The 25,546-nt window shown below is 39.3% G+C and overlaps 1 protein-coding gene across 1 annotated transcript; it reads left to right on the top strand.

Annotated features, from left to right (window-relative positions):
* The first annotated feature begins 13,309 nt into the window (after positions 1–13,309).
* Positions 13,310–15,877, top strand: LOC129237601 (C-type lectin 37Da-like). The gene is made up of 3 exons (XM_054872436.1): positions 13,310–13,445; positions 13,524–13,600; positions 15,263–15,877. The coding sequence occupies exons 1-3, from the start codon at positions 13,382–13,384 to the stop codon at positions 15,710–15,712; spliced, it is 591 nt and encodes a 196-aa protein (XP_054728411.1). The 5' UTR covers positions 13,310–13,381; the 3' UTR covers positions 15,713–15,877.
* The last annotated feature ends 9,669 nt before the right edge of the window (positions 15,878–25,546 follow it).

The following is a 25,546-nucleotide window of genomic DNA, read 5'->3' as shown; positions in this document are numbered from 1 at the left end:
GTTAACCAGGTTGCTTGTCTAAGACAAGACACTCCACAGCCTTAAGGCCCATTGTGATAACATGAGCCTGAACATAAAGCCATAAGAAATCGGATGCGAACTAAAATCAAGGCCGGCATTCCCTCACCAACTTCGAGTGCAGCGTCATTGCGCCCAGGGCCCTAATTTCCGCTTAGCTGTCGAAGTAAATATTTACAATCATTATCCAATTAGCTGCTTCTCTCTGGAATACACTGCAGAGATTCAATAGCTTGGATTTAAGTCCGATGGGGAGCTCCGCGCAGAATACTCCTCCGCCAACTCTTCCTTCCCACTTCAGCCATCCGAGAACTGGTTCATCAGGTCCTCTCTCCAAATGTTGCACATTACCCACTCTTCCCCTGAAGGAGTGTGAGTAGAGAATTGTCGTACTTTCTCTCCATATTTTGTTACATAGTAGCTAGTTTCAACCATCAATATACTTCCTGCATATTTCAGCTTCTCATTTATAAGTATAGTACGATGTCTGGCGCTACTAACTTGTTATTTTTTATTTTGCTCACAGAATTCTCTACGTCAGAAAGCGATAAGCAATCATTTTCAGTGACGTCATAGGAAACAGTTGGCTCTTCATTGCTTTCTTGTTCCACATTGCTGAGTAGTGGGAAATGAGATTCCGATATGAGTATAAGGATTTTTAAGAAAAACGGGTACTCATTTATAGGCTCTTTTCTATTTCTAAACTTGCCCCCACTGCAGGAATTGCTCCATATAAGTCAAGTGCCATGTCTGCTGGACATTTTTCCCAATGAGACCTTTTGATTGCAGCTATTTCATTAAGTTAACCTCCTTCCTACGATTTTGTACTCAATTTACGTCATGATGGATTTCTAACCACCCCACAGTGGAATGACAGTCCTTGGCCCGATATCAATTCGGGTCGTTCCTGTAACGTAAAACCGACGGAAGTGCGAAGGTTTATTTTTAAGCCTCTTATTGGTATTTCGCAGTACCACTAGGCGTTTTAAGCATCAGCAGGTATCATACGGTCGAATTTGTGCACTGGATTCATTCTAGTCAACGTAAATTTCGAAAATTTCCAAGTCTTCTCGTGCTGGTTCACGAGAGTTAACAACAGCATTGATACTAAATAGCAAAGCTGTTCTACTCCATAACTTTGTGCACATAGTGCACAAAAATAGTTTTACCCCTACACAGTTTTACGAAACTTTCGAAGCCTCGAACGCGCACTTGACACGGCACCAACTATGTGGTGAAAACAAGAAAAATATCCGCATAAATACCTAAAAGAAGAGTGCCAATATGAAGTATAAAAAAAAATTATGTCACGCGAAAGCCAAAAAGGTTTACCCGGCACGGTATCCACAGACCGCATGGCGACCTCCGTGCAATGTGTTGTGGTAACATGAATGCCACAATTTAAAACTTCCATGCGACACGCGCCTACACCTCTCTGATGCTCGAGAGCAAGTCAATTTCAGTGCAGCGGCGATAGGGTAGGAAAAGCCAAAGCCAGACGGAAAACTACAAAAATACAACGAAAAAAAAAGCAATGAATATGAATATGACACTTTTATGATACTTTTATGTGCATGCAGGCAAGTAGCACGGCGGCTATATAACGCGCATACTTACCCACTTGTGTGGCACATACCACATGCATAGATCGGAGGCAGTCGGTTGGAGGCGTATGAGCAACTTTCGCTATTGTTTGCAATGCTCGTTATGGATAAGCTGTGTAAGGCAATTGTTGCAGTTGAGCCAGAAAACTGTTGTGTTATTGTTTTTGCTGTGTACTTTTTATGTTGACACATTGCTGTGAAAATTTAAAAAAGAAAAAACGTAGGAAGGAAATGACGAGTCATATTTCATTATGATAATGCAAGACAATGAAAATCCCGTGCGCACTGTAAGCAGAAGCTCAAAAGCGTGGCGTGAATTTCTAAATATAAATATCGTTGTATGACACACACACACGCGCACAGTAAACACCTCTTTTATGTGTGTGTAATTTTAGAGTAAGCTCAGCAGTTTCTTTTATTTTTATTTTTTTATTACTATAATTTTTTTATTTTTTATTTTATTTTTGGTTTTTTTCAGCATCAAAGCGCAAGCTTACGCATCTGACTGTAAGGATTTGCTATTTTTATGGCAATTTCACTGTCATTAGGCAAGCATTTCAGAGATATCTTAAAAATCTTAAATCACCTACATAAACGGCTTCACTATTCACCAGCCTAACTGCGCCCACCTCCGACTTCAGTTTATGCATACAAAATACAAACATAAGTGTGGCAATCAGATATGTGCGCGCGCGCGTGTGTTTCCATGGAAATCTGCTGATACTGTTAAATTAAGACAACACTACTGTGGCAACCACAAATTCGTAGTTACTCAGTGTTATGCAGCAGACAGTGCTTGCCACAAATCTTGGCCTTTATGCGGTTTGAGATATACATTTCCAAAACTAGAGATGAATGGAGGTTAACCAAGTCAACCGCTTGTCATAGTTGAGCACATCGAATGATATAGAAATGCGCGCACACACACGCATACATCCAACATAATCGCATGCATTTACTACTAGCGCCTGGCTTAGTGCAACGGTTATTATGTAGGCTGGTACGCATTGCAGGTGGTCAAATAGCACATTAATACATACGCACATACACGCACGCACGCACGTTCATTTATTACAAACTCAGCAATTTATTATTGCAAATTCATTTGCATTCCAACAATTAACATATTATTGCTATCATTATCCATATTATAGCGGTTAAATGAGACAGCACGCACACGTTCATGCACTTACAAAACGGCACTCACACGCACACACGCACACTTCCCGAAGCATATGTGTGCTTCTAAGCACTAATGCAAATCAGCAAACCTGCAAAGTTTGCATATCCTTAACCATCAGAATGCTGAATGTTGCATTTCCGATTTCCGCTGGCGTCATGCTTCGTGCAGCATAACATTTGTAGCGCATACACGCACACACACACTCGCTTATAATTACTTACGTTGACAAGTGTCAAATGTATGTGCGTAAGTATGTGTGCATATATGTAGTGAGATGTATATATTTAGCTCAATTTGACTTACAAATACATACCCACATACATTTATACTATACTCGTATACCAGCGCAGCTTCTCCGCCAACAAGCAATTAGACCAAAAATCATTGTTTGCTCATCATCATTAAATTTTAGAGGAAATAGAAACACAAATCACGAGGCCACTAGCAAAGTTTAAGAATAGCCCCGGATATGACTCACTTACCTCACCGGCCATTGGTGTGTTTTTCGGGAGGTAAGCAGATCTGAACCTCTGTGGCAGTGCTTAAAAGGCAGTACTGTCAAAACTGCTCCACTGGCAGACGACTCCAAAAGGCAGATAGTTTTCATGAGGAGCTTTTTCATGGCAGAAATATACACGCAGGTTTTCCATGGCCCCCCGAGGAGCGACTGCTATTAGAAGAAAACGTTTTCTATTTTTCGATTTTTTCTGAATGGTAGTCAGATGATATTGCAGTTGATCTTTGTGGGTCATCATCTTCTGATGAATTTTTCTGTCTTGTAGCTCTGTTAATCGATGGAAAGCTGTTCTTCTGATTGAAAAAAGAAATGTGTTTGTTGTATTCTTATCACTTCTGTGCAAAGTATACAAGCATTTATAGCAGTCAAATCTAAAATACTGAAAAATATTTGGAGGGCTAATCTACGAAAACTAGCTTTTACTCTATATTTTCTGGCCATTTGATACGCCATATCAACTAAAGATTTATTTTTTTATATACATGACATTTCCTATCCAAATGACGACAGCATGATAGCTACCTTCGCCGACGATACAGTATTAATTACGTCTGATAGGAATATAAATGTCGCTTCATCGAAGTTACAAAACCTAATTGACACAATGTTGACTTGGTTCGCAAAATGGGGAATTCAAGTAAACGCCACCAAACCGGTTCAAGTAATATAGGGTTTTTCAGTAAGAGCGCTTCAACTTTTGAACTTTTTTGAATAAACCACAAACGGTTCGACTTTTTTAATATAACTAATTTTTTTTTTTATTATCGAGTTTGAACATATACATTTAAGTATGACATTCGATTTCATTTGCATGACCACCGCGTGCACGTTTTACGAAGTCCAATCGTTGAACCCAATTTTCGACCACTCTTTTGCATAAATCGGCCGAAATTCCAGCAATTTCGCGTTCAATATTGGCTCTAAACTCACAAATCGTCGCCGGCTTGTTACTGTAGACCAATGACTTCACATAACCCCAAAACGGGACGGCTTGTTAAATGGACCGTAAAATGGCCGTAATGCTCTTAAAGTAGCAGCAACAGAACGATTATTTTCATAAAAAATTTGCACGATTTGCAATCGTTGCTCAAGTGTGTAGCATTCCATGATGAAATGTATACTAATGAAGTTTACAAATGACAAGCGAAAAATAAAAAATATTGCGTCGTTCGCCCTCCCTATCGGAAAAAAGTTGAAGCGCACCTATTGATTACCCCTATATATACCAATCACAAACATGACCATCGTACTCTAAGAACTAATAACACAGTCATCACTCAAAACGCAAAAACTAAATACCTGCGCATGATCATTGACGCAAAACTGAGCTGTGGTTAAATTTCAAGGGCCGATGTTGAGTGTGAACCACACCTAAATATCAAACTTTCTTCTGTATTTCATTTAATATTTTTCAATTTCAGACTAACTGAATTTGAACCATGGAAAGATACATAATCGAGCGACGCGTTAACGTTATTCAGGCTTATTATGAAAACTGGCGTTCAAATCAAACTGCATATCGCGCACTTCATCTTCAGTGATCAGGCACTTTTTCACCTCCGAATTGGAAGATATGGATATGGACGATATGTGGTTTCAACAGAACGGTGCCATTTTTTACACAGTTAACGAAGCAATGGCTCTTTTGCGCGAAAAATTTGATGGCCGAATAATCTCACGTCGCGGCGATGTCAATTGGCCGCCAAGATCATGTGATTTGGCACCGTTGGACTTCTTTCTTTGGGGTTATTTGAAAGAAAAGGTGTACGTCGATAAGCCAGCAACAATTCAAGAGCTAAAGGATGAGATAATTCGGCACATTAACAGCGTAGAACCTCAATTATGCCTCAGCACCATCGAAAATTTGGACCATCGGATGGAGGCGTGGCGGCCATTTGGCCGATATTTTATTCCATACGTAATTGAGGCATTCCAATATTATCATAATAAAGAGAAATGACAATATTTTCCTAAATAAATTGTATTTTATTCGAAATCAACACCAGCCCTTGAAACCTTCCACCCTTTATTTAGATTGGTTGTTTACAATTTATTAAAACTATTTTTTGAATACAATATCAATAAAGTGGCCACCTTTATTAGCATTCACAAACTACGATCTTTTTTCTGCGTTTGTCATTACATTGTCTAGCATTTCGGGTTTTATAGCGTCGATTTCGGCACGAATGTTTGCCTTAAGCTGATCAATAGTCAAAAAGAAGTCCGGTGGGGTAAAGTTAGGTGATCTGTGGGGCCAGTCGATGTCGCCTCTTTTTCACGTTAGGCGTCCCGGAAATTTTCGTTGCAGAAATTCAATTGTTGCATTCGCAGTGCCAACACAAACAATTACTTTCCGGTCATGCAACGGCGTTTCATGGATACATCAGTTCCCCAAGTGCGGTAATTTTGTTTATTCACGCTGCCAGAGAGGTTAAAATGTGCCTCGTCAGTCATTAAAATTTGCTTCCAAAAATTGGGTTCAGTGCCAACCAATTCGAGCGACTGTTTGGCCGTATTCCAAGACGTGTATGGTTTGTCGGCAATATTCTTTGGGTCAAATGCACTTTATACGGAAACAAATTAAATCATATTTTAAAATGCGCCGCATTGTGGTTTCACTGACGGCTAAATGCTGAGCGCGACGACGATACGACACTATTGGCTCCTGGGCAACACTCTCCCTCACTGCTTCAACAAATTCATTGGAATGTCTTGGTCATTGATGAACGGCATATTGACGATCTTCTAGTTCCCGTATTCAATAAAATTCGACACCAAACGACGAATAGTATTGTCAGACGGTACCTGTTTGCCGCGATACTTTTTGCAATATGCGCGTTGAGTTAGAACAATCGAACGACTATTTTCGATGTATAGCGTCACTATTTCAGCGCGTTGTTTCGGTGTAAAGCGATCCATGGTTGAAATTGTACTGATTTGACGTATCAAAAACATATATGGTATATGTTGAAATCGATCGGTTGGTAAATGACAAAGTTATTCAGCGCTTACATACCCACATAAAAGATGGCGCACCCTGTACAAAGGGGCGCAAAATTGATCACCCTATCGGAGGAATTATAATTTTATGCAATGTGAACTAGACAGCTGGTGTATGCCAACAGGGAAGCAATGGAGCGCGTAAATATCGAAATAAAGATTTGCATCACTCAAAATTACTTTTTTTATTTATTATAAAAGTTATTCAGAAATAAAATTAGATAATTAATTTTGCGCCACTTTGTATTATATATTTAGTATTTCCCTTTTCTTTGCAACACTGAAAATATGTGCTCAAAATAATAGCAGGAACATTTTTATTACTTTTTTATTTTTTACATTTTCTTTTTATTTGTTATTAAAATATAGTTCGTACTATAACAAAAACCATATAACTAAAAATTTCCAACTTCCTAAAAAATTAAAAAAAATAATAATAATAATTATGAAAATTTTAAATTTTGAAATGGCTCTTTAACCAGAATTTTTCGAAAATATTCTATTAGGTTGCTCGGAAAGTAATTTCGTTTTTTCCCGATAGAGAATTTAATTGTATTTTTTCACAGCCAACTTCACACTTAAGTCGCATTGTCATTATATGTTTTGACAGCTGGTATAGCAGAGCTTGTGTATGAATAAGTTCAATTGATTTAACGCAGTAGTTTTTGGTCGGTGCCTTTTTAAATATGGAGAGCAATAAGCAGCATTTTCGTCATATTTTACTTTTTTACTATAGAAAGGGTAAAAATGCTGTTCAAGCCAGAAAGAAATTAGCCGATGCGTATGGAGAAGATGTGTTGACAATACGCCAGTGCCAGAACTGGTTTGCAAAATTTTGATCCGGCAATTTTGATGTCGAAGATGCACCACTTTCTGGAAGTCCGGCTGAAGCTGATAAAGACGCGATAAAGTTAATGCAAACCGGCAAATAATAACACGTGAGATCGGTGAGAGGTTAAATTCAACTGTTTATGTCAAGGGGAATTTTGAACAAAAACAATTAAATAAATATATATATATATATATAAATTTGGTTTTTTAATATATTTTTTTATAAGTGTTACATAATAAAAACAAAAATTATTATATAAACTATAAGAAACGTAGCTACAGAGGCTTCTGGCTGAAGAAATAAATTATCAAAATTTTACTCCAGCGTGGCTGATGAAAGCCGCTACCAAAAAAAAATTGAATAACTTGTTTTCTTTTTAAGTTATCTGTTCCATTTTTGTTTTAATTTGCAGATTGATCTTTAAAATTTATTAAAATGGTTAACTGGGACACGCAAACAAGAATTTGGATAGTCCGCCGCTATCACGCACTGGAGTCCGTAGTTTTGGTACAGAGAGAGTACAGGCGGATGTTTGGCGGCGATCCCCCGAGCAGATGGACCATAATGAGACTGGTGAATAATTTTGCTGAGCAAGGAACAGTCGCAAGAAGGCCTTATCATCGAAATCCACCAGTTCGGACGGAGGAAACGATCGCTGCTGTATCTGCAGCTATACAAAGCAATCCAATGGTTTCAACAAGAAGCTTATCTGCTCAACTTGGTGTCAGCCGACAGTCTTTGCAAACAATAATGCACAAAGATTTAGACTTATTTCCCTACAAAATTCAAATGGTTAACAAACTGAATGCAGCAGACTTGCCGATTCGCTTGGAATTTTGCCAGAAGATCCTGCAAATGGTGGAAGAAGACCAAAACATGTTAAACTGCCTTTTCATGTCTGATGAGGCCCATTTCGATTTAAACGGCAATGTGAAAACGGCAAAATTGTCGAATATGGAGTACTTCTAACCCACAGATACTCCACGAGACGGAATTGCATCCTCTTCGCGTGACAGTGTGGTGTGCGATTTCTTCACGCTGTATTGTCGGGCCTTATTTTTTTGAAGAAAATGGTCACACCGTTACGGTTACTGGAGACCGTTATTTGAAAATGCTGAAAGAATTTTTCTATCCATTCCAATGACCTTACTGCACCTGACTTTTTCTTGTGGGGTTTATGTAAACAAGAAGTTTATAAAACAAAGCCAACAAATTTGGATGAACTAAAACAATCCATTCGGGCAACAATTGCGGCTATTCCTGTCGCAACTCTCAAAGCAGCAATGAACAACTTTTTACTAAGATGCCGCACTTGTGTCAACGAGCTTGGGGGGCATTTAAATTCAATTATTTTTAAAACTAGTTAAGCTACATTTAACAAAATTTAATGACCTTCAACTTGAAAAAAAATAAATGAATTCCATACACTAAAAAAAAAGTTATTTGAGTTTCTTAATGTAGCAAAATTCATGAGCCACCCTGTATATGCCGCGCTGCTATTACTGTGAACACAGATGTATCATATATAAGCATATATGGGGAAATTTGGTTTCTCTGGGCTTCTCAATGACTTCCGCGTACAAGTGAATATTTAAAGCCATGTATATAAATACATATACACACATACCCATATAGCAAGCGGCTTCGATAAGTAATATTAAAGCAACACAGATTGGCCTGCGGACATAAGTCGACTTATATACTTACATACGTACAAGTATATTTTCATTGATAACACATACCAAAATGTACATTCCAATTCCTATTCCAGATTAAACAAACAATACCGGGGGATTTCTCTGGGATTTTGCATACATTTTTTCTTTTACTTTCTGCACATTTTTTTTGCGTTTTTATTTTTACAGCTAATTTAATTTTGCTTATGCCCTACATTTTTGTTAAAATTGTATGGGAGTGAAGTACTGAGTTAAGAAATTCCAATTCGATTTTTAACATTAAGTAATGGGAATAAATTTTTTTAACAAAAAATTCACAGAAACAGATTGTTTGAAAATGTTTTCGAAATTCATCAATTCACGGCTCGCTTAGTGCAGGTATTGACCGAAGAAAATATAAAAAAAAAATTGAATAACACTAGCAGATCGAAGAATTAAACAATTAAATTAAATAAAGACCTACCAAGTAGCAAGCAATATTTTTGGAAGACATTAGATGAAGATTTGCACATAAAAGAAATTAATACGCATTGGGTACGGCGAATGGTTACTCCGCTTGACAAGCAACGATCATAAGGGAACTCACACCGCTCTAGTATCGAGTAGAGGTGACACTTTTTAGACTTTAGGGACTTTCGGGATGTAATTATTACAATACCGAAATCCGTGTTAGACCCGAAATTTAGATATTCATCATTTTGCAACAGCTTAACTCGAAAACACTGATAAATAAATGGTTTTAAAATATACTTTTTCATTGAAAGTGTAAATTATTTCCTTGGTAACAAAACGAAAGACAGTAGTTAGAATTACACCCATTTAATAACGCTTTAGCGTTCAAAAATCTGATAAAGTAATTTAAGGCAAGTCGAAAAAAGCTGGACGCAAAAGAATTTTGAAAACGGAGAAGTCAGCTAACTTTATTTCGGGCGAAAAAAACCTGTGTAAGATGGTTTGAACTTAAAATGATAAAGTCATGCATACTAAAAGCAGACGACCGTTCACCCATATTATTTTAACATTCTGTGGGACATCTTTTTTCGTTGGGCACCCGGGTCTAGCCTTTTTTCGCCCTTTCGAGGATCCATAAATCGAAAGAAAATTAAATTTTAGGAAACGAAGTCGTTAACAGAGATAAGAAATATGCTGAATTCACGTCCAAAGTCGAAAACGCGAGTCTGGCCAGCTGCGGTTGCCCAAAGGAGGGTGAATATTATTTAATACAACACGAATATCACTAATTCAGTCATTTGAAGAGTAGAACATTAAGTCCTAGTTGATTTCTATCAACGCTGTGCTTTTCAATGTTGCTTTTTAGCAGTAAAATTGCGTTTTCTATCACCATTTAACCCTCTATATTTTTTATAAGAAATGCGGCCGTATTCGTAAGATTTTTTAGTCTTTTATCTACATATACATATAAATGTGAAAATCTGTCCCTATATTCGCTTAAAACTCGAGAAGGGCTGAACGGATTTATCTTATCTTGGTCTTGAATTATTCGTGGAGGTCTAGGGAAGGTTTAAAAGGTGAGAAAAATTCGAATAATTGCCGGGAAAATGGTCAAAACGTGGACCCGGGTAACCTTTGGTTGTGTATGTACAATATGGGTATCAAATGAAAGGTGTTGATAAGTACTTTAATACGGGGTCATTTTCATACCTATTTATCACTAAGGTCTCGAAATATATGCCAAAACGTGGACCCGCCGTGTCTTTGCACCGAATTAAACCAAACTTACACACATTGTTAAGGAGGTATTGAAGATGGTTTCCGTATAGTTTGGATACCTATTGGTAGATACGGTCTCGAGATATAGGTCAAAACGTGGACTCGGGTAACCTGGGTATGTACAATATGGGTATCAAATGGAAGCTGTTGGTGAATGCTTTAGTTCAGAGTATTTCCATCCGCTCCGTGACTAGGGTCTCGAGATAGAGACCAAAACGTGGACCCTAGAATATGTTTGTACAATATGGATATCAAATGAAAGCTGTGGTTAAGTGCTTTAATACGGGTTAATTTTCATACCTATTGATGACTAGGGTCTCGAAATATATGCCAAAACGTGGACCCGCCGTGTCTTTAAACCGAATTAAACCAAACTTACACACATTGTTAAGTAGGTATTGAAGATGGTTTCCGTATAGTTTGAATACCTATTGGTAGATAGGGTCTCGAGATATAGGTCAAAACGTGGACCCGGGTAACCTTCGGACGTATATGTACAATATGGGTAGCAAATGGAAGCTGTTAATGATTTCTATAGTATAGACTATTTTTCATACCGTTCCGTGACTAGGGTCTCGAGATATAGGTCAAAACGTGGACCCGGGTAACCTTTGGTTGTGTATGTACAATATGGGTATCAAATGAAAGCTATTGATAAGTGCTTTAATATGGGGTAATTTTCATACTTATTGATGACTAGGGTCTCGAAATATATGCCAAAACGTGGATCCACCGTATATTTGCCCAGCGAAGCGGGCCGGGTTTGCTAGTATATTATACATCAACTGATTGGAAGTTGCAAAATCGAAATTAATCAATTTTTATACACTCCGAACTTAAAACTAACGACTTAAAAAAAGTTATTATTTAAATTTATTTGTATGTGAAATGGCAAATCCCGAAAAGTTCGGGACTATTGAAAAATAATTGCGGTACTCTTAACAATTTAGGAAAATTATTATTTAAACTTAACTATGTATATGTGAAATTATTAATCCCGAAAATGTCGGGTTTGTTTTAAAGTAATTTCGGGATCATTGGCAAATAATTTCGGGGTGTTTGACAAATAGTCCTAAGACTGTTTTTCAAAAATTTGGAACTGAAAGTACCGAATACCGATATCGCGAAATCTCGGGATTGACATCCTCAGTTATGAAGAGCACTTATTTTTTCAAAATTAAGAGAGGCTGCTAAATTATTCCAAGCCTAACTTTTTAAACGTGCACTATTTAAAGTGGAATGATTCATTTAGCAAAAAGTATTATATTTTCTAATCGAGTACAGGTGTGATTACTATGTAAATAGTAGTGGGGGGCGCAAAATTAATCATCCACTTCTGTTTTTTATAGCTATCTTAGTAAATAGGAAAAAAAAATATTGTGAATGATGGCAATTTTTATTTTGACCTTCACGCACTCTATTGCTTGGTGGCGCAAAATTAATCATCCACTCCGGTTTCTCAATAACTTTTTTTACTAAATAGAAAAAGTGATTTTGGGTGCTAAAAATCTTTACTTTGGCCTTTACGCGCTTCATTGCTTGGTGGCGCAAAATTAATCATCCACTTCTGTTTTTGAATAACTTTTTTACTTAATAAAAATGATTTTGAGTGCTCAAAATCTTTATTTTGACCTTTACGTGCTCCATTGCTTGGTGGTGCAAAATTAATCATCCACTTCTGTTCTTGAATGACTTTTTTACTTAATAAAAAATTGATCTTGAATGATGGCAATATTTATTGTGACCTTTACGGGCTCCATCGCTTGGTGGCGCAAAATTAATCATCCAATTTCGGTTTTGAAGAACTTTTTTAATACATTGAAAAAAAATTTGTATAGTAATGGAACACTTTATTTTGACCTTCATGCGCTCCATTGCTTGGTGGCGCAAAATTAATCATCTACTTTCGTTTTTGAAAAACTTTTTTACTTAATAAAAAATGATTTTGACCTTCATGCGCTCCATTGCGTGTATGTCTGTAAACGGCAGCTCTTCCAGTTCACAAGTGTCAAATATAACTGGCGTACGTCGCCATTTGCAAAAGTAATAAATCTTCCGATTGGGTGATTAATTTTGCGCCACCTTGTACAACCAATAAAAACTCAATTTGGTGTCTACTTGACATCAACGCCTCGATTATATGATTTTTGGACGTTCTTAATATTTTACAATTTATTCAAGCGAGAAGCAGCGCATTTTGAAATTTTTATTCATAAACTAAATTTTTTTCATACTACAAATGTTATTTGAGCTGTCGTAGCCTAGAAAATCGTTGATTCAAATTCGAAACCCAAGATAGATTTCATATTAAAATCATCTGCCGCTCGAAAAAGGCATAAATAAATAGCACCATTTGTAGGATTGGATCAAAAAGGGCATCTGAAATTGAAAGAGAAACCTGGGCTAAGAAACACCCTTCAAATAAGTTCAATAGGGACCAGTATGTTAGTTTTGTTATTCCGTTATTAGAAGTAGCATTGTACAAACCACCTTGACCTCAAGACGTAGTTGATATACAATCAAGAATTAAGAAAATATATTTTAGAACTCGGAAATTACAAATAAAAAATTAAATAATTGGCGCGTACTCTGCTGTTAAGTGTTTGGCTGAGCTCCTCCTTCTATTTGTGTCGTGCGTCTTGCTGTTGTTCTATAAATTATCAAGCCTAAAATATTCAATGTAGCGCACCATATTTTCATATAAATAAATTATTCGCGTACTTAGTCTCAAATTTTTATACGCGGCTACTTAGCGTCGGCTACACATCACAGCACTCGCTTGCTAATCCAGTATCAGTGAACTCATTCAACGTCGAAGTAATGGCAATCATTCAATATGTTTTATTTTTATGCCTCGCGGGAGTTTTTGCCACATCAAATCAAGGTGAGTCCCCTAGTAAGAGATATGCGATCGCTTTTAATTTTTCATATTTTTGCTTAAAATTTTATTTTTTCTCAACAGGGTCAACAGACACCACGGATACATACCCCTTCTCCAAAATTGGCAAACAATATTACTTAGTAAACACCGGCGTGAAGGTATGTACAGCACATATACATACATATATATACATACAGTTATACATACATACATTAACGATATCTTTAAGACAGCTGTACATACGAAACCACACCTTTTTGTGAATTTGTACGAAACTTGTTTTAGAGAGGGAACTTTCCCATATAGATCCAACGACTTGTGCTGCTCTTCAAACCAAGAAAGCAACCATCAGCATACAGCCCGCTTTGTATGCTCGATACGGTGGCAAAGGTATTCGAACGTATCATATGCGACCGGCTACAAGTCTATCTCGAATGTCTATCTGGTCTATCGGACAATCAGTATGGTTTTCGAAAGGTTTTCGAAAGTTTCAATCAGAACTGTGACAGACATACCGCACGAAGCAATCAGTGGTGGGCACTTGCATATGAAGTACTGCGCTATCATTACACTGAACACCAAAAATGCATTCAACTCTGATGCTATCAATGGAGCGCTTACACGAATGTTGCCTAATATTGGCGACCCGAAAGTCAGCAGAAGACGTGTCTTATCGAGGGTTGTAGACTCCGTAGTCTTTTACGCTGCCCCGATATGGGACGGAGCTAAAACGTCCAGCACAGGTACTTCGCCGAAGTGCAATAAGGGTGGCTTGTGGCTACAGAACGGTCTCGAGAGACGCAATAGGCGTTATTGCGGGCAAACTACCAGCTGACATTCAGGCAAAGGAATTGGGCCGTCTCTATGGCAGGCGACGGGCTAAGCCGGCTTTAGAAGAAAAGGCTGAAGAGAGACTGCATTCGCCAGAAGAATGGCAAAGCAGATGGGGTTCATCAACTAACGGGGTGATCAGGAAACACGGAGACGTTGACTACTATCTCACTCAAATATTGAGTGGCCCCATTTGTTTTTTGGAGTACCTCCATCGGTTTACTCTGGAGGACACCCAGTTCTGCCCAAACTGCAACAACGCGATAGAAAGTGCGGAACACGTATTCTTCTACTGCGATCGTTTCAAAGAGGAGCGCTTAACGCTTGAAGTACTTCAGGATAGACAGCTGTGGACGGAAAATCTAATCACCAAGATGATCGCATCAAATACTTGCTGAAATGCAGCACAAAATTTTGCAACAATGATAGGGCTATATCTTCAACGCGCAGAGTGACAACGCAACACTCAGCGAAGAATTCAGCAGCAGCTTTTGACTGGAGGTAGACTGCCCTACGAACTGACGACAAATAACAGACGCCTGAGCTTGGTGCTCAAGGCGGTATGAAACTACGACGTGTCGGTAATACTGACGACACTTTTTCCGATGTTCCATTTGCTGCAGAAGCACTTATGAAGGGGAAGCAATGGATACTATCGATAGTGTATAAATTCCATACGCCCATGTAAGAGGAACCTCCTGCGGACATAAACGCGGCTACACCTTGACGAAATGTTAGCACTGTTCCAGGTTGGAACTCAGCCGATAAGGAGGGTTGTTATAGTGTTAGTATGAGCATGCCCCACATACCATGGTGCGATGGCACTTTGATGATGTTTCCGACATTTTGATTTAACCTCCTTAAAAAAAATACATACATACATGCATTACATATATACAATATATACATATATTACATACAAATTTTTACTTATTTCACACGACTAGAATTTCCTAATCTCTTTTCAAATGCTTTGCAATTAATTTTAGATGAACTGGTTTGAGGCTGCGCTCGTTTGTCGTACGTATGACAGCGATTTGGTTACAATCGAAACAGCTGACGAAATGAATGCTTTATCATTTTATTTAATAACAAATGGCCATGGTGACAAATATTTTTGGACTAGTGGCAGTGATTTAGGCGTCGAGGGTAAATTCATGTCGCTTAGCAACGGCCGCCCAATGACCTATGCAAAATGGTCGGGTGGGCAGCCCGATAATGCGGGCAACAATGAGGATTGCGTACACATCTGGAATATTAATAATATATTTCACATGAACGATTATCCCTGCACCGGACAGGGTTATCCCATTTGTGAGATGCGCAGGCCGTCAAAGAGTTTCGGAGAAGAAAATTGTTCAGCTGGTATTCCGAAATGTGCAATTGACAAATTCTTGCAAAAGTATTTGCAAACCGCAGATATGTTTAACTGTACATAACTGAAGTATGAAGTTGTTTAAAAATAAATGTCAATGTATTAAATTTATATAAACTTAAATAAAATTAAAATTTGTATTAAGTTGCATTATATAAAAATGTATATTTTCGCTATGCTCTAAAAGTCTTAGTAAAAAAGTAAATACACTGGGTATTTGTATGTGATATTGGATTGTGTTTTTTTTTTTTTTTATTCTGTGTTATTTTGTTATTTTTTATTTATTTGTGTTATTTTTTAACCTTATTTTCTTATTTAACCAGCTCTCTGAGAAGCTGCTAACTGCTGGTGAGAACAGTAACGAACTAACCACCGTCAGGGTCAAGCAAGCATGTCCCCAAGGGTATGTTCTTTCTCCGCTGTTGTGGTGCTTGATCGTATACTCACTACTAGCGGAGATGCAGGAACTTGGTTTCCATGTCCACACATATGCGGACGATGTATCTGCGCTGACATCGGATAAGTCCCTAAGAAGGCTTTGCACGAAAATGCAGAGGATTCTGGACAAAATCGATGACTGGTGCATGAGACAAGGTCCTTCCATCAATCCGAACAAAACCACCTCCATGGACTTAGTCTTCCAACACTGAAAGTTGTGACACTTGGTCTTTCCGATAAAGTTAAATATCCAGAAGTAGTCTTCGATGGACGGGACAAGGCAAGAAAAACATAGGACCTTGTGACGTCTACTACAGCTGCCATGTAAAGGAGCGCGAATTCGGTGTCGAATTTGTTGTGGGATAGGCACTTCGCCAAGTCGCCAAGTACTGTCGTTCACTCCGGTGGACGAATGTCTCGCAATAATCCGCACAAATACTCAGCGTTTTTTTAACATCTCGCTCATTTGCGCCCACGTCTCGACGGAAGAGAAGGGCGATGCGACTAAAGATGCCTTCTATGAGCGCTTGGAACGTTCCTATGAGCGCTGCCCCCGCCACGACGTGCTTGGCGACTTCAGGGTGGGCAAGGAGGGAATTTTTGGTCACACAATCGGAAAATTCAGCCTGCACAATGAAACCTCCGGTAACGGACAGAGACTGATTTACTTCGCCGAGGCCCGAAACATGGTAGTCTGCAGCACCAGATTCCAGAATAAAAAGATACTCCAAGCAACGTGGCTGTCTCCTGGGCGGAAAACGCGAAACCAGATCGATCATGTTGTGATAGATGGAAGACATGCTTCCAGGGATTTAGATGTACGTACGATCCGAGGACCCAACATCGACTCGGATCATTACCTTGTTGCAGCCAAGCTACGCACACGCCTCAGTGCAGCAAAAAACGCAAAGAATGTTCGACATCGAAAAGCTGCAAACACAACAGACAGCCAGAAGCTTCGGCACTAGACTCTCACTCCTGCTCTCAGAGAGCACTGCTCAACAAACCGGCATGCACGAGCGATGGAGCAACATTTATCGTTTCCTACGTACCGCCGCCGAAGAAGAAATCGGATACCGGCGAGCCCGAAAAAACAGTTGGTACGACGAGGAATGTCATGCTGCCGCTGAAAGAAAGGATGCCGCGTATAGAGCCACGCTGCGATCGGGCGCAACTCGAGCCATGTGGGATCGCTACCGAGAGCTAAAAAGAAGAAACGAGAGGACGAAATATGCGAGTGCGAGGAGCTTGAGATGCTAGCCAATAAGAACAATGCCCTAAAATTCTACAAGAAAGTTCGGCGGTTTACAGAAGATTTCCAGACCGCGACGTTTTCCTGTAAGAACAAAGACGGCGATCTAGTGACTGACATCCAGAGCATACTTAAATTATGGAGGGACCACTTCTCGAACCTGTTAAATAGTGATAGCTGCGCATGTCACAGAGAATGTGAAGATCCCGATATCCCAAGCGCTGACGACGAAATTGACCATGACGAGGTGAGAATAGCGAAAACGCGACTAAAGAACAACAAAGCTGCGGGCGCCGACGGACTGCCGGCTGAGCTATTCAAACATGGCGGCGAGGAGCTGGTAAGGTGCATGCATCAGATACATAGAGGCCATTAGGGAGAATTCGCTGAAGGAGCTGAAGAAGATCTCTTCAAACGCGCTTAAAAGGTGTTTGGATCACTGGACCAATAGTTGGCATATGGGTATTGTTTCGAATGGCGCCCATTTGGAAGGCGATAAAATAAATTTTCATGATTAAGCAATTATTTTGCATTTTATTGAACAATTCCTGGTACTTTTTTGACAGAATGTATGTGAAACTTTGTTTGCATTGGAAATCCAGCTTACATTATGCAAATACATAATATTATTTAGTTACAAACTAAAAGTCTATAATCGCTACCAGTTGTAAGTCAACTAAATGGAAATCAATAAATTTCAGCAAATTTTTAATTAAAAAATTTACAATATAAAATTTTGGAATAACAAATAAATATTTTTAGGCTTACATACTTGTACAAGTATTTGCTGTATCCAGCGAATGCCAATGTGAGAAATGTGAAAATAATTTACACGAATAAAACACCTTCCCACACTTCCACAACCCCTTCACTCTTTGCTACAGATGGATGAGCAGACCAGACAATTTTAAACCATTATCACCTGAGTACGTTTGTACGTGCTTGCTGGGCATAACATCCAGACAAATTGCCAAATTTTTCACTTGCGGGATTTGAAAAAAAGGAACAACGATAGAAATGGAAATAAATAAACAAAAAAGAGGCGGACGCATAGACAAAGAAGCAGCAACTGCATATGAGATGATTGTCTGACTGTGTAGATTTAGAAGCACGCACATGGAATTATATGTTATTTTACACATGCACACACACACAAATGTGCACACATTTATACCTTTTTTTTTTTTTTTTTTTTTTTTTTATTTTTATGGAGGTGGCACAAAGCATTGAAAGCCGAAAAGTGTGAGACTTGCCTTTCGGCTCACCCACTAAAAACCCACCCCAGCTCCGTTTCCCTCCCGCGGGACAACCGTTAAGTAGTACTTCACGGAAGGGGGAGCGGCCTATTGCCTCTTCATGAAGATCTGCGCTGTTGTTCAGCGCGACGCAGTTTGGTAATTACCATTCTTGCCATATTACATACAGCGGACCAATATTCTTCTGACTCTAACATAATATCCACTAGGTTATCAGCCGAAATTGGCTTCCCCACCCTAGTGCTTAATTCCTCCCTTTCGAACACAAATCGCGGACAGACAAAGAAAACATGTTCTGCGTCTTCTACAGCTGGTGCACAATGAGAACAGTACGGGTCGTCTTCGTGCTTAAACCTATATAAGTAGGATTTAAAGCACCCATGTCCCGTCAGTATTTGGGTCAGGTAGTAATCTAACTGTCCATGTTCACGGTTAACCCATTTGGAAATTGTGGGAATCAAACGGTACGTCCAGCGTCCGTTGGGGGACAAGCTCCATTTCTCCTGCCATGAACGCAGGCTACGCTCTCTTGCTATCTTGCGTATTGTCACCCGTTCTGAAGTAGCTTTTTTTTGGTATATTTCAGCATACTCTGTTGCCATTAGGTTGATTGGGAGTAGTCCTGCTATAACCATAATGGCGTCTTCCGATACCGTGCGAAACGCGCAGCACACTCTGAGGGCACTTAATCGGTACACTGATTTCATGCACTTCACATATGAGGTGCAATTTGTGGCTTCCGCCCATGCTGGAGCTGCATACAGCATGATCGATGAGACAACAGAGTTGAGTAGTCTCCTACAGTTTTGCCTAGGGCCTCTGATGTTCATCATTATTCGTGTTACTGCTTCTGCTGCCCTGCTGCTCGCGTACGCCAAGTGCTCTTTAAAATTAAGCCTACGGTCGATTATTACTCCCAGGTACTTAATGAATGGCTTCGATCTTATGCCATGACCGCCCACCATTATGTTGGCCGACTCCACAACCTTCCTGCTGCTAATTAGTACTACTTCGGTTTTATGGTCCGCAAGAGTTAGACCACTGTTGCACAACCATTCCTTTACCATGCCAACAGCTTGGGTGCATGCTTCTTCGGCTTGATGGAGTGATTTAGCCACGACCACAACAGCTATGTCGTCAGCAAATCCTACAATTTGTGACCCTAGAGGTAGATTGAGACGCAGAACTCCATCGTACATAACGTTCCATAACAAAGGGCCGAGGACTGAGCCTTGTGGAACTCCGCCAGTTATTTTGTACTCTTTTACACCAGCATCGGTTTTATAACGCAGGGTTCTGTCGGAAAGGTAACTGGCGACAATCCTACGAATGTACATTGGAATGTGGAAACTATCCAGCGCGATTAGAATTTTGCTCCAATTCGCCGTATTGAAGGCGTTCTTAACGTCCAGCGTCGCAATTAGGCAGTACTCCTTGCTACCGTATAGCCATCGAGTACCTTCAATCGCCTTCTGTGCAATGGTTTTGACTGCGGATACAGCATCTGTGGTTGAACGGGCTTTCCGGAATCCAAATTGTCGGGGTGATAGACCGCCTACATCCTCTATAGCAGCCTCCAAGGCGATTTATACCTACCTACGTATTTATGTGCATGCCTTGCAGAAAAATCTTCTAATACCGAACTGGTACATTTCCAGTTAATTTTGATGGTTGACTAGTTTGCATTTATTCTAACTGCAGAATGTCCGGTGGCAGAATTAGGAATTAAAGGCTAATTAAAAGAAAATTACTAATGATGGTAATGGTAATGGTTGTACGAGTTAGGCTAAGGCCTTTATGCCCTGCGACCAGATAGATTTATTGTGCGCCCCTATTTACTTAATTTTAACTATTTAGCATACCGAGGAATCGAACCACCTCCTTAAGAGGGAGCAATTGTCATCTTCCTCCCAGAGTTCTGTGTCTCGTGTGGTCTAATGCCTCACAGTTGATGATTAAATTTTCCATAGACTTCTCTTCATCATAGATGAACCAGCATAATCTTTTACTAGATAATCATATTGTGTTGAAGTGTTTATTACAGGCAAAGTGACAGAGTAATCTGAGGCCCTTTTTATCTAGGGTCAGATTTTGCTCTGTTGGCATTGAAGCTCAAAAGCTTTTTGCAGTGATTAAGGCCGCTTGTGCCATTCCAGTGTTCCTTGATTTTAGTATGGATCCATGTTTGGTTTCCTGTTTTATTATATATTATTTTTGTCAAAGCCGGAAAATGGGGTTGGTCCAATAAATAGCTCTTCTGCCCCTTTTTTTGCATAAAAGTCAGCCTTCTAGTTTGCTTCGTGTCCCTCATGTCCTGATACCGAAATAATTTTAATTTTCACTTTCTCGAAATTCCACGGAAAATTGTGGTATCTGTACTTAGTGTTAGGGAATTGTGTGCTCTTGGGCCCACTTTTCCTGCTCCTACCTCGTGAAGCTCTTTGGATCCATCTGTACATCATTTTTGCGAGTCATTGTGTGGCCAGGTTGGGTTAGTGTTTTACTCTTCCCTAGACGAGAAGATAACCTTGTATCTCTTTATAAAAGCGAGTACGGGTTCCGTGTGGTCATTCGCCTGGGTTATGCATGGTACTGCATGTTGAACCCTGTTCAAGATATTGAGGTGTCCAGTAAGATCTCCTGGTGTAAGTTTTTCTTTCATATGAAAAGAGAGTGCTTGTATTGCTAAATGTAGGGTTGGTAAATTTAAAAGTGCTTCCATGCCAGCAGTTGGGGTAGTTCTCATGGCCCCTGTTATGCTTAGGCACGCCAGCCTTTGTAGTTTACACAGTTTTGATATAGCAGTAGTTTGATTTGTTTTAACCCACCCTTTCAAAGCCCCATATAGTACAGTAGGTCTTACCAGTTGGGTGTAGATCCAGAAGATCAATTTAGGGTTCAGACCCCAGGATTTACCTAAGAAATGTTTTGTTGTCCAAAGGGTTTTTTGTTACTGAGTTGAGGTGGGCCTCCCAAGTGAGTTTTTTATCCAAGATAATTTCTAGATATTTAACCTCTTCCTTTAGAGGTACGTCTATTCCATTTAGCCCAGGGTGGGTATATTTAGAACCCTTTTCTTGGTAAATGGGATAATAGTGGTTTTGGAAGGTTGAAATGAAAATTCTTCAGTGATTTCTGAAGATAAATTAATTTTTAAAACACTTTATAAGGGGGAAAGCGCGAAATTAATTGCCTGTGGATGCGAACGTAAGAAATAACACCACACACGTCCGATTAACAATTCAAAAGTTCAATGTGTGCCATAGTTTTCCATTCTCATCGCGTTCCTTCTGTATTGTAATTTTTGAGGATTGACTAAAATCTGTGTCTGACTTTATGTTTTTTATCCCATTTACTTCTTGTATTTCGTTTAAATCTATGACAGCACAATTGGCCGCTAATCTTATATCGTTTGGGGTTCTCATATGTGTTAATGCGATTATAATTTCACAGCCCTCGCTTCGCAATTGTACCACTAACTTGTTTCCCGCTTCTACATAGTGAATGTAGATTACTTCATTAGGATCAATAGTGGGTAATGCTTCCAGCCACTCTCTTTCTACAAAACCTATTAAGCCAATCGACGTTTGATTGTGGAGCACGTAATGAGACTTCTATCCCCCTCCGAGAGGTTTTCCTGTTTCATTATCAACCACGTTGGACATAAGCCAAGGAAAAGTTGTATTTTTTATTAAATTTACTAGAACATAAAACCATGATCATAATCTTTTCTACACCACTCGCAGGTTATATTTAAGGCATCCTGCATTAAGTCCTTTATGGTCATTTCGTGGTTGCTTTTAATTATTACAGAAATGTCATCTGCCCTATTGTTTTAACCACTTTATTGTTATGGGTTTGTACCAAATCGTCGGCCAGGAAAGACCAGAGCAATGGTGATAGTACCTCTCCTTGTGGACATCCTTTCGCGGCTGTAACAGTTTGGGTAACTTGCGTCAGGGAGCCTGTGATTACCCTTTGGGTTAGCATGTTGCTTACCCATTTAACAATTGTTGGATCGGTTCCTCTATTGGAGAGTGCCAGTTGTATTGCTTGAAAGTTCACGTTATCAAATGCACCCTCAATGTCCATAAAAGCAGAGAGGCTATTTCCTTTAGGTCAAGGACCTTTTCTATATCGCGAACAATTGTGTGTAGTGCTGTAACTGATTCCCCTTTTTGATATGCAAATTTATTTCAAAAACTAATTTAGACAAGACAAAACTAAACTAAATTAGACAAGTGCGAACTATATTAAACAATTTGTGACGGAAATAGCTTACCCTTGACGATTTAAACAAAAAACATGGTTCAATTATCCCACTGGTTGACAATGCACACCAAACCGTCATTTTGGGGCGGTTAAGTGGCTGTTATGGCGGTGAAGTGGCTTCTGTAGCAATTTTGCTTGTTTCCACTTTCATTGAAAAGAAAATGGGCTTACTCGCTCAAAGTCAGAAAAGAGAGTGTTTACCGGAAAGTTTAATGTAAATATTTGTATGAAGTGATGAGTTCTTTACGTAAAACAATTCGCCAAAACCGAAAGGATTTGTAGAAAAACAACTCGTGTATTTCGCACCATTATGACGCACCGTCGCACAGTGCCAACATTATCCGTGAATTTTTGATCAATAACGAATCGAATACCATTCAACAGCCAACGAATTCACCTGATATGACTCCCTGCAATTTTTTTCTGCTTGATCGACTCCAAACCAGTAGAGCCAACGCATTTGAACAGCTGAAAGGAAGTAATGGAAAAATCGTAAACGGCTCTGATAGCTATGCCGAATGCTGTGAACATATTTCGTAAAATTTCCTAACGGCAACAGCAGTCTCATAAAAAAAATTCAAGTATTAAATAATCAAGGACATATGTAGTGGACAGACTATATCCAGATACACAAAAAGGCATCGGTAAATCATATTTCTACTGACAGCTTTTATTTACATTACAAAAAATTATTTTAGGACACACAGTACAGTATTAACCAGATAAATGGAACTAATTGCAGACTCTCCAAAATTTCAAACTGTTTAATCAGAATTAAAAAACAAACAAAAATTTGGTATGCAGTTTTATAGGCCATTAAATTTTAATATGTGTAAAAATATCAACATTTTCAATGAGTTTTGATGATTTTTTCGTCTGAGGCAAATCATCGAATGCTACTGTATCTATACATAGGTACATGCACACATTTATAAATATGTTGATTTAACCACAAAAGGAAGAATTTTCTGTAGTTCTGTTATTTGTTGCATGCATTTTTTATTACTTTATTTATTTAACACCAGCAGGCGCTTGTTAACCTGCATGATTATGCTACTTATTGACACACATCCCATGAAAAGATTTCTTTTTTGTGTATGATTTTGTGTAAACAAATTTATTTGCATTGAGAAAATTGAGAAAACAATAAATTTTTTTTTGTTTGTTTGTTTATGAAATTTTGCAATGAATCCCTGAACATTTGTTGAGCTTTTTCTAAGAAACTCCGTGGAGATTTGCGAATTTGTGTGAACCCACTACAAAAATCGTGTTTTAAGTCTAGAAGTTCGTTTATAAAAAGTGCTCTAATCCTTTTTCATGGCGATTTCAGAGGCGACCGCTATTAGAAAAGACATTTTGTATCATTTTGGTGTTTCATGCACGGAGGTTCGAACCTACCTACAACATTAAGACGCATGCCAGAAATAGGACGAAGAGCTCGGTCAAATACGCAAAAAGAGTGTAAGTACCAAAACGTGTATAATTCGCCTTTACTACGCAACCAAATATATAGTTTTTCATGCACTCTACGAGTTTCGCTTTGAGCTATTGTATATAAAAATAATCGTGTTTATAGACCATGAGTTATGTGCGCTGGATTTGGGGCCCGCCACTTAAAAACCCACGCGGTCAGAATTGGGAAGGACCTTTCCGAGCCGTTTGATACCAAACGAGGTTTCAGACAGGGTGACTCGCTGTCGTGTAACTTCTTTAACCTGACGGTGGAGAGGATCGTACGAGCCGCAGAACTTAATCGGTCAGGCACAATATTTTATAAGAGCGTACACTTGTTGGCGTATGCCGATGATATCGACATCATCGGCCTTAACAACTGCGCTGTTAGTTCTGCCTTCTCCAAACTGGATACGAGACAAAGCGAATGGGTCTGGTAGTGAACGAGGACAGTACCTCCTGTCATCAAACAAACAGTCAGCTCGCTCGCGTATCGGCACCCACGTCACTGTTGACAGCTATGATTTCGAGGTTGTAAAAGACTTCGTATATTTAGGAACCAACATTAAAACCGATAACAAAATCAATCTTGAAATCCAACGTAGTGCTACTTTGGGCTGAGGAGGCAACTCAGCAGTAAAGTCCTCTCTCGACGAACAAAACTAACACTCTACAAGACTCTCATCATGCCCGTCCTAACGTCCTAACGTATGGCGCAGAAGCGTGGACGATGACAATAGCCGATGAAGCGAAGCTCGGAGTGTTTGAGAGAAAGATTCTGCGCAAGATTTTTGGACCTTTGCACGTTGCCAACGGCGAATATGGCAGGCGATGGAACGAGCTGTATGAGCTTTACGATGACAACATAGACATAGCGCAGCGAATAAAGATCCAACGGCTACGCTGCCTGGGTCATGTCGTCCGAATGGGTAGAAACGCTCCGGCTATGAAAGTATTCGATACGGTTCCAGCTGGTGGTAGCAGAGAAAGATGAAGACCTCCTTTGCGTTGGAAAGATCAGGTTGAGATCTTGATCTTGGTTTTGCTTGGTGTGTCCAACTGGCGGCGGTTAGCACGAGAAAGAAACGACTGGCGCGCTTTGTTAAACTCGGCCAAAATCACGTAAGCAGTTATCGCGGCAATTAAGAAGAAGAATTTATTTCATTTATTTAAAGAGTGTATCTGGCCCCCGTCTGATGAATTTGAGAGCCATTGTGTGGACGTTGTG

This window comes from Anastrepha obliqua, chromosome 2, assembly GCF_027943255.1.
Source record: "Anastrepha obliqua isolate idAnaObli1 chromosome 2, idAnaObli1_1.0, whole genome shotgun sequence".
NCBI lineage: Eukaryota > Metazoa > Arthropoda > Insecta > Diptera > Tephritidae > Anastrepha > Anastrepha obliqua.
The sequence above is the reverse complement of the archived record's forward strand: the minus strand, read 5'-3'. Positions and strand labels throughout refer to the sequence as shown.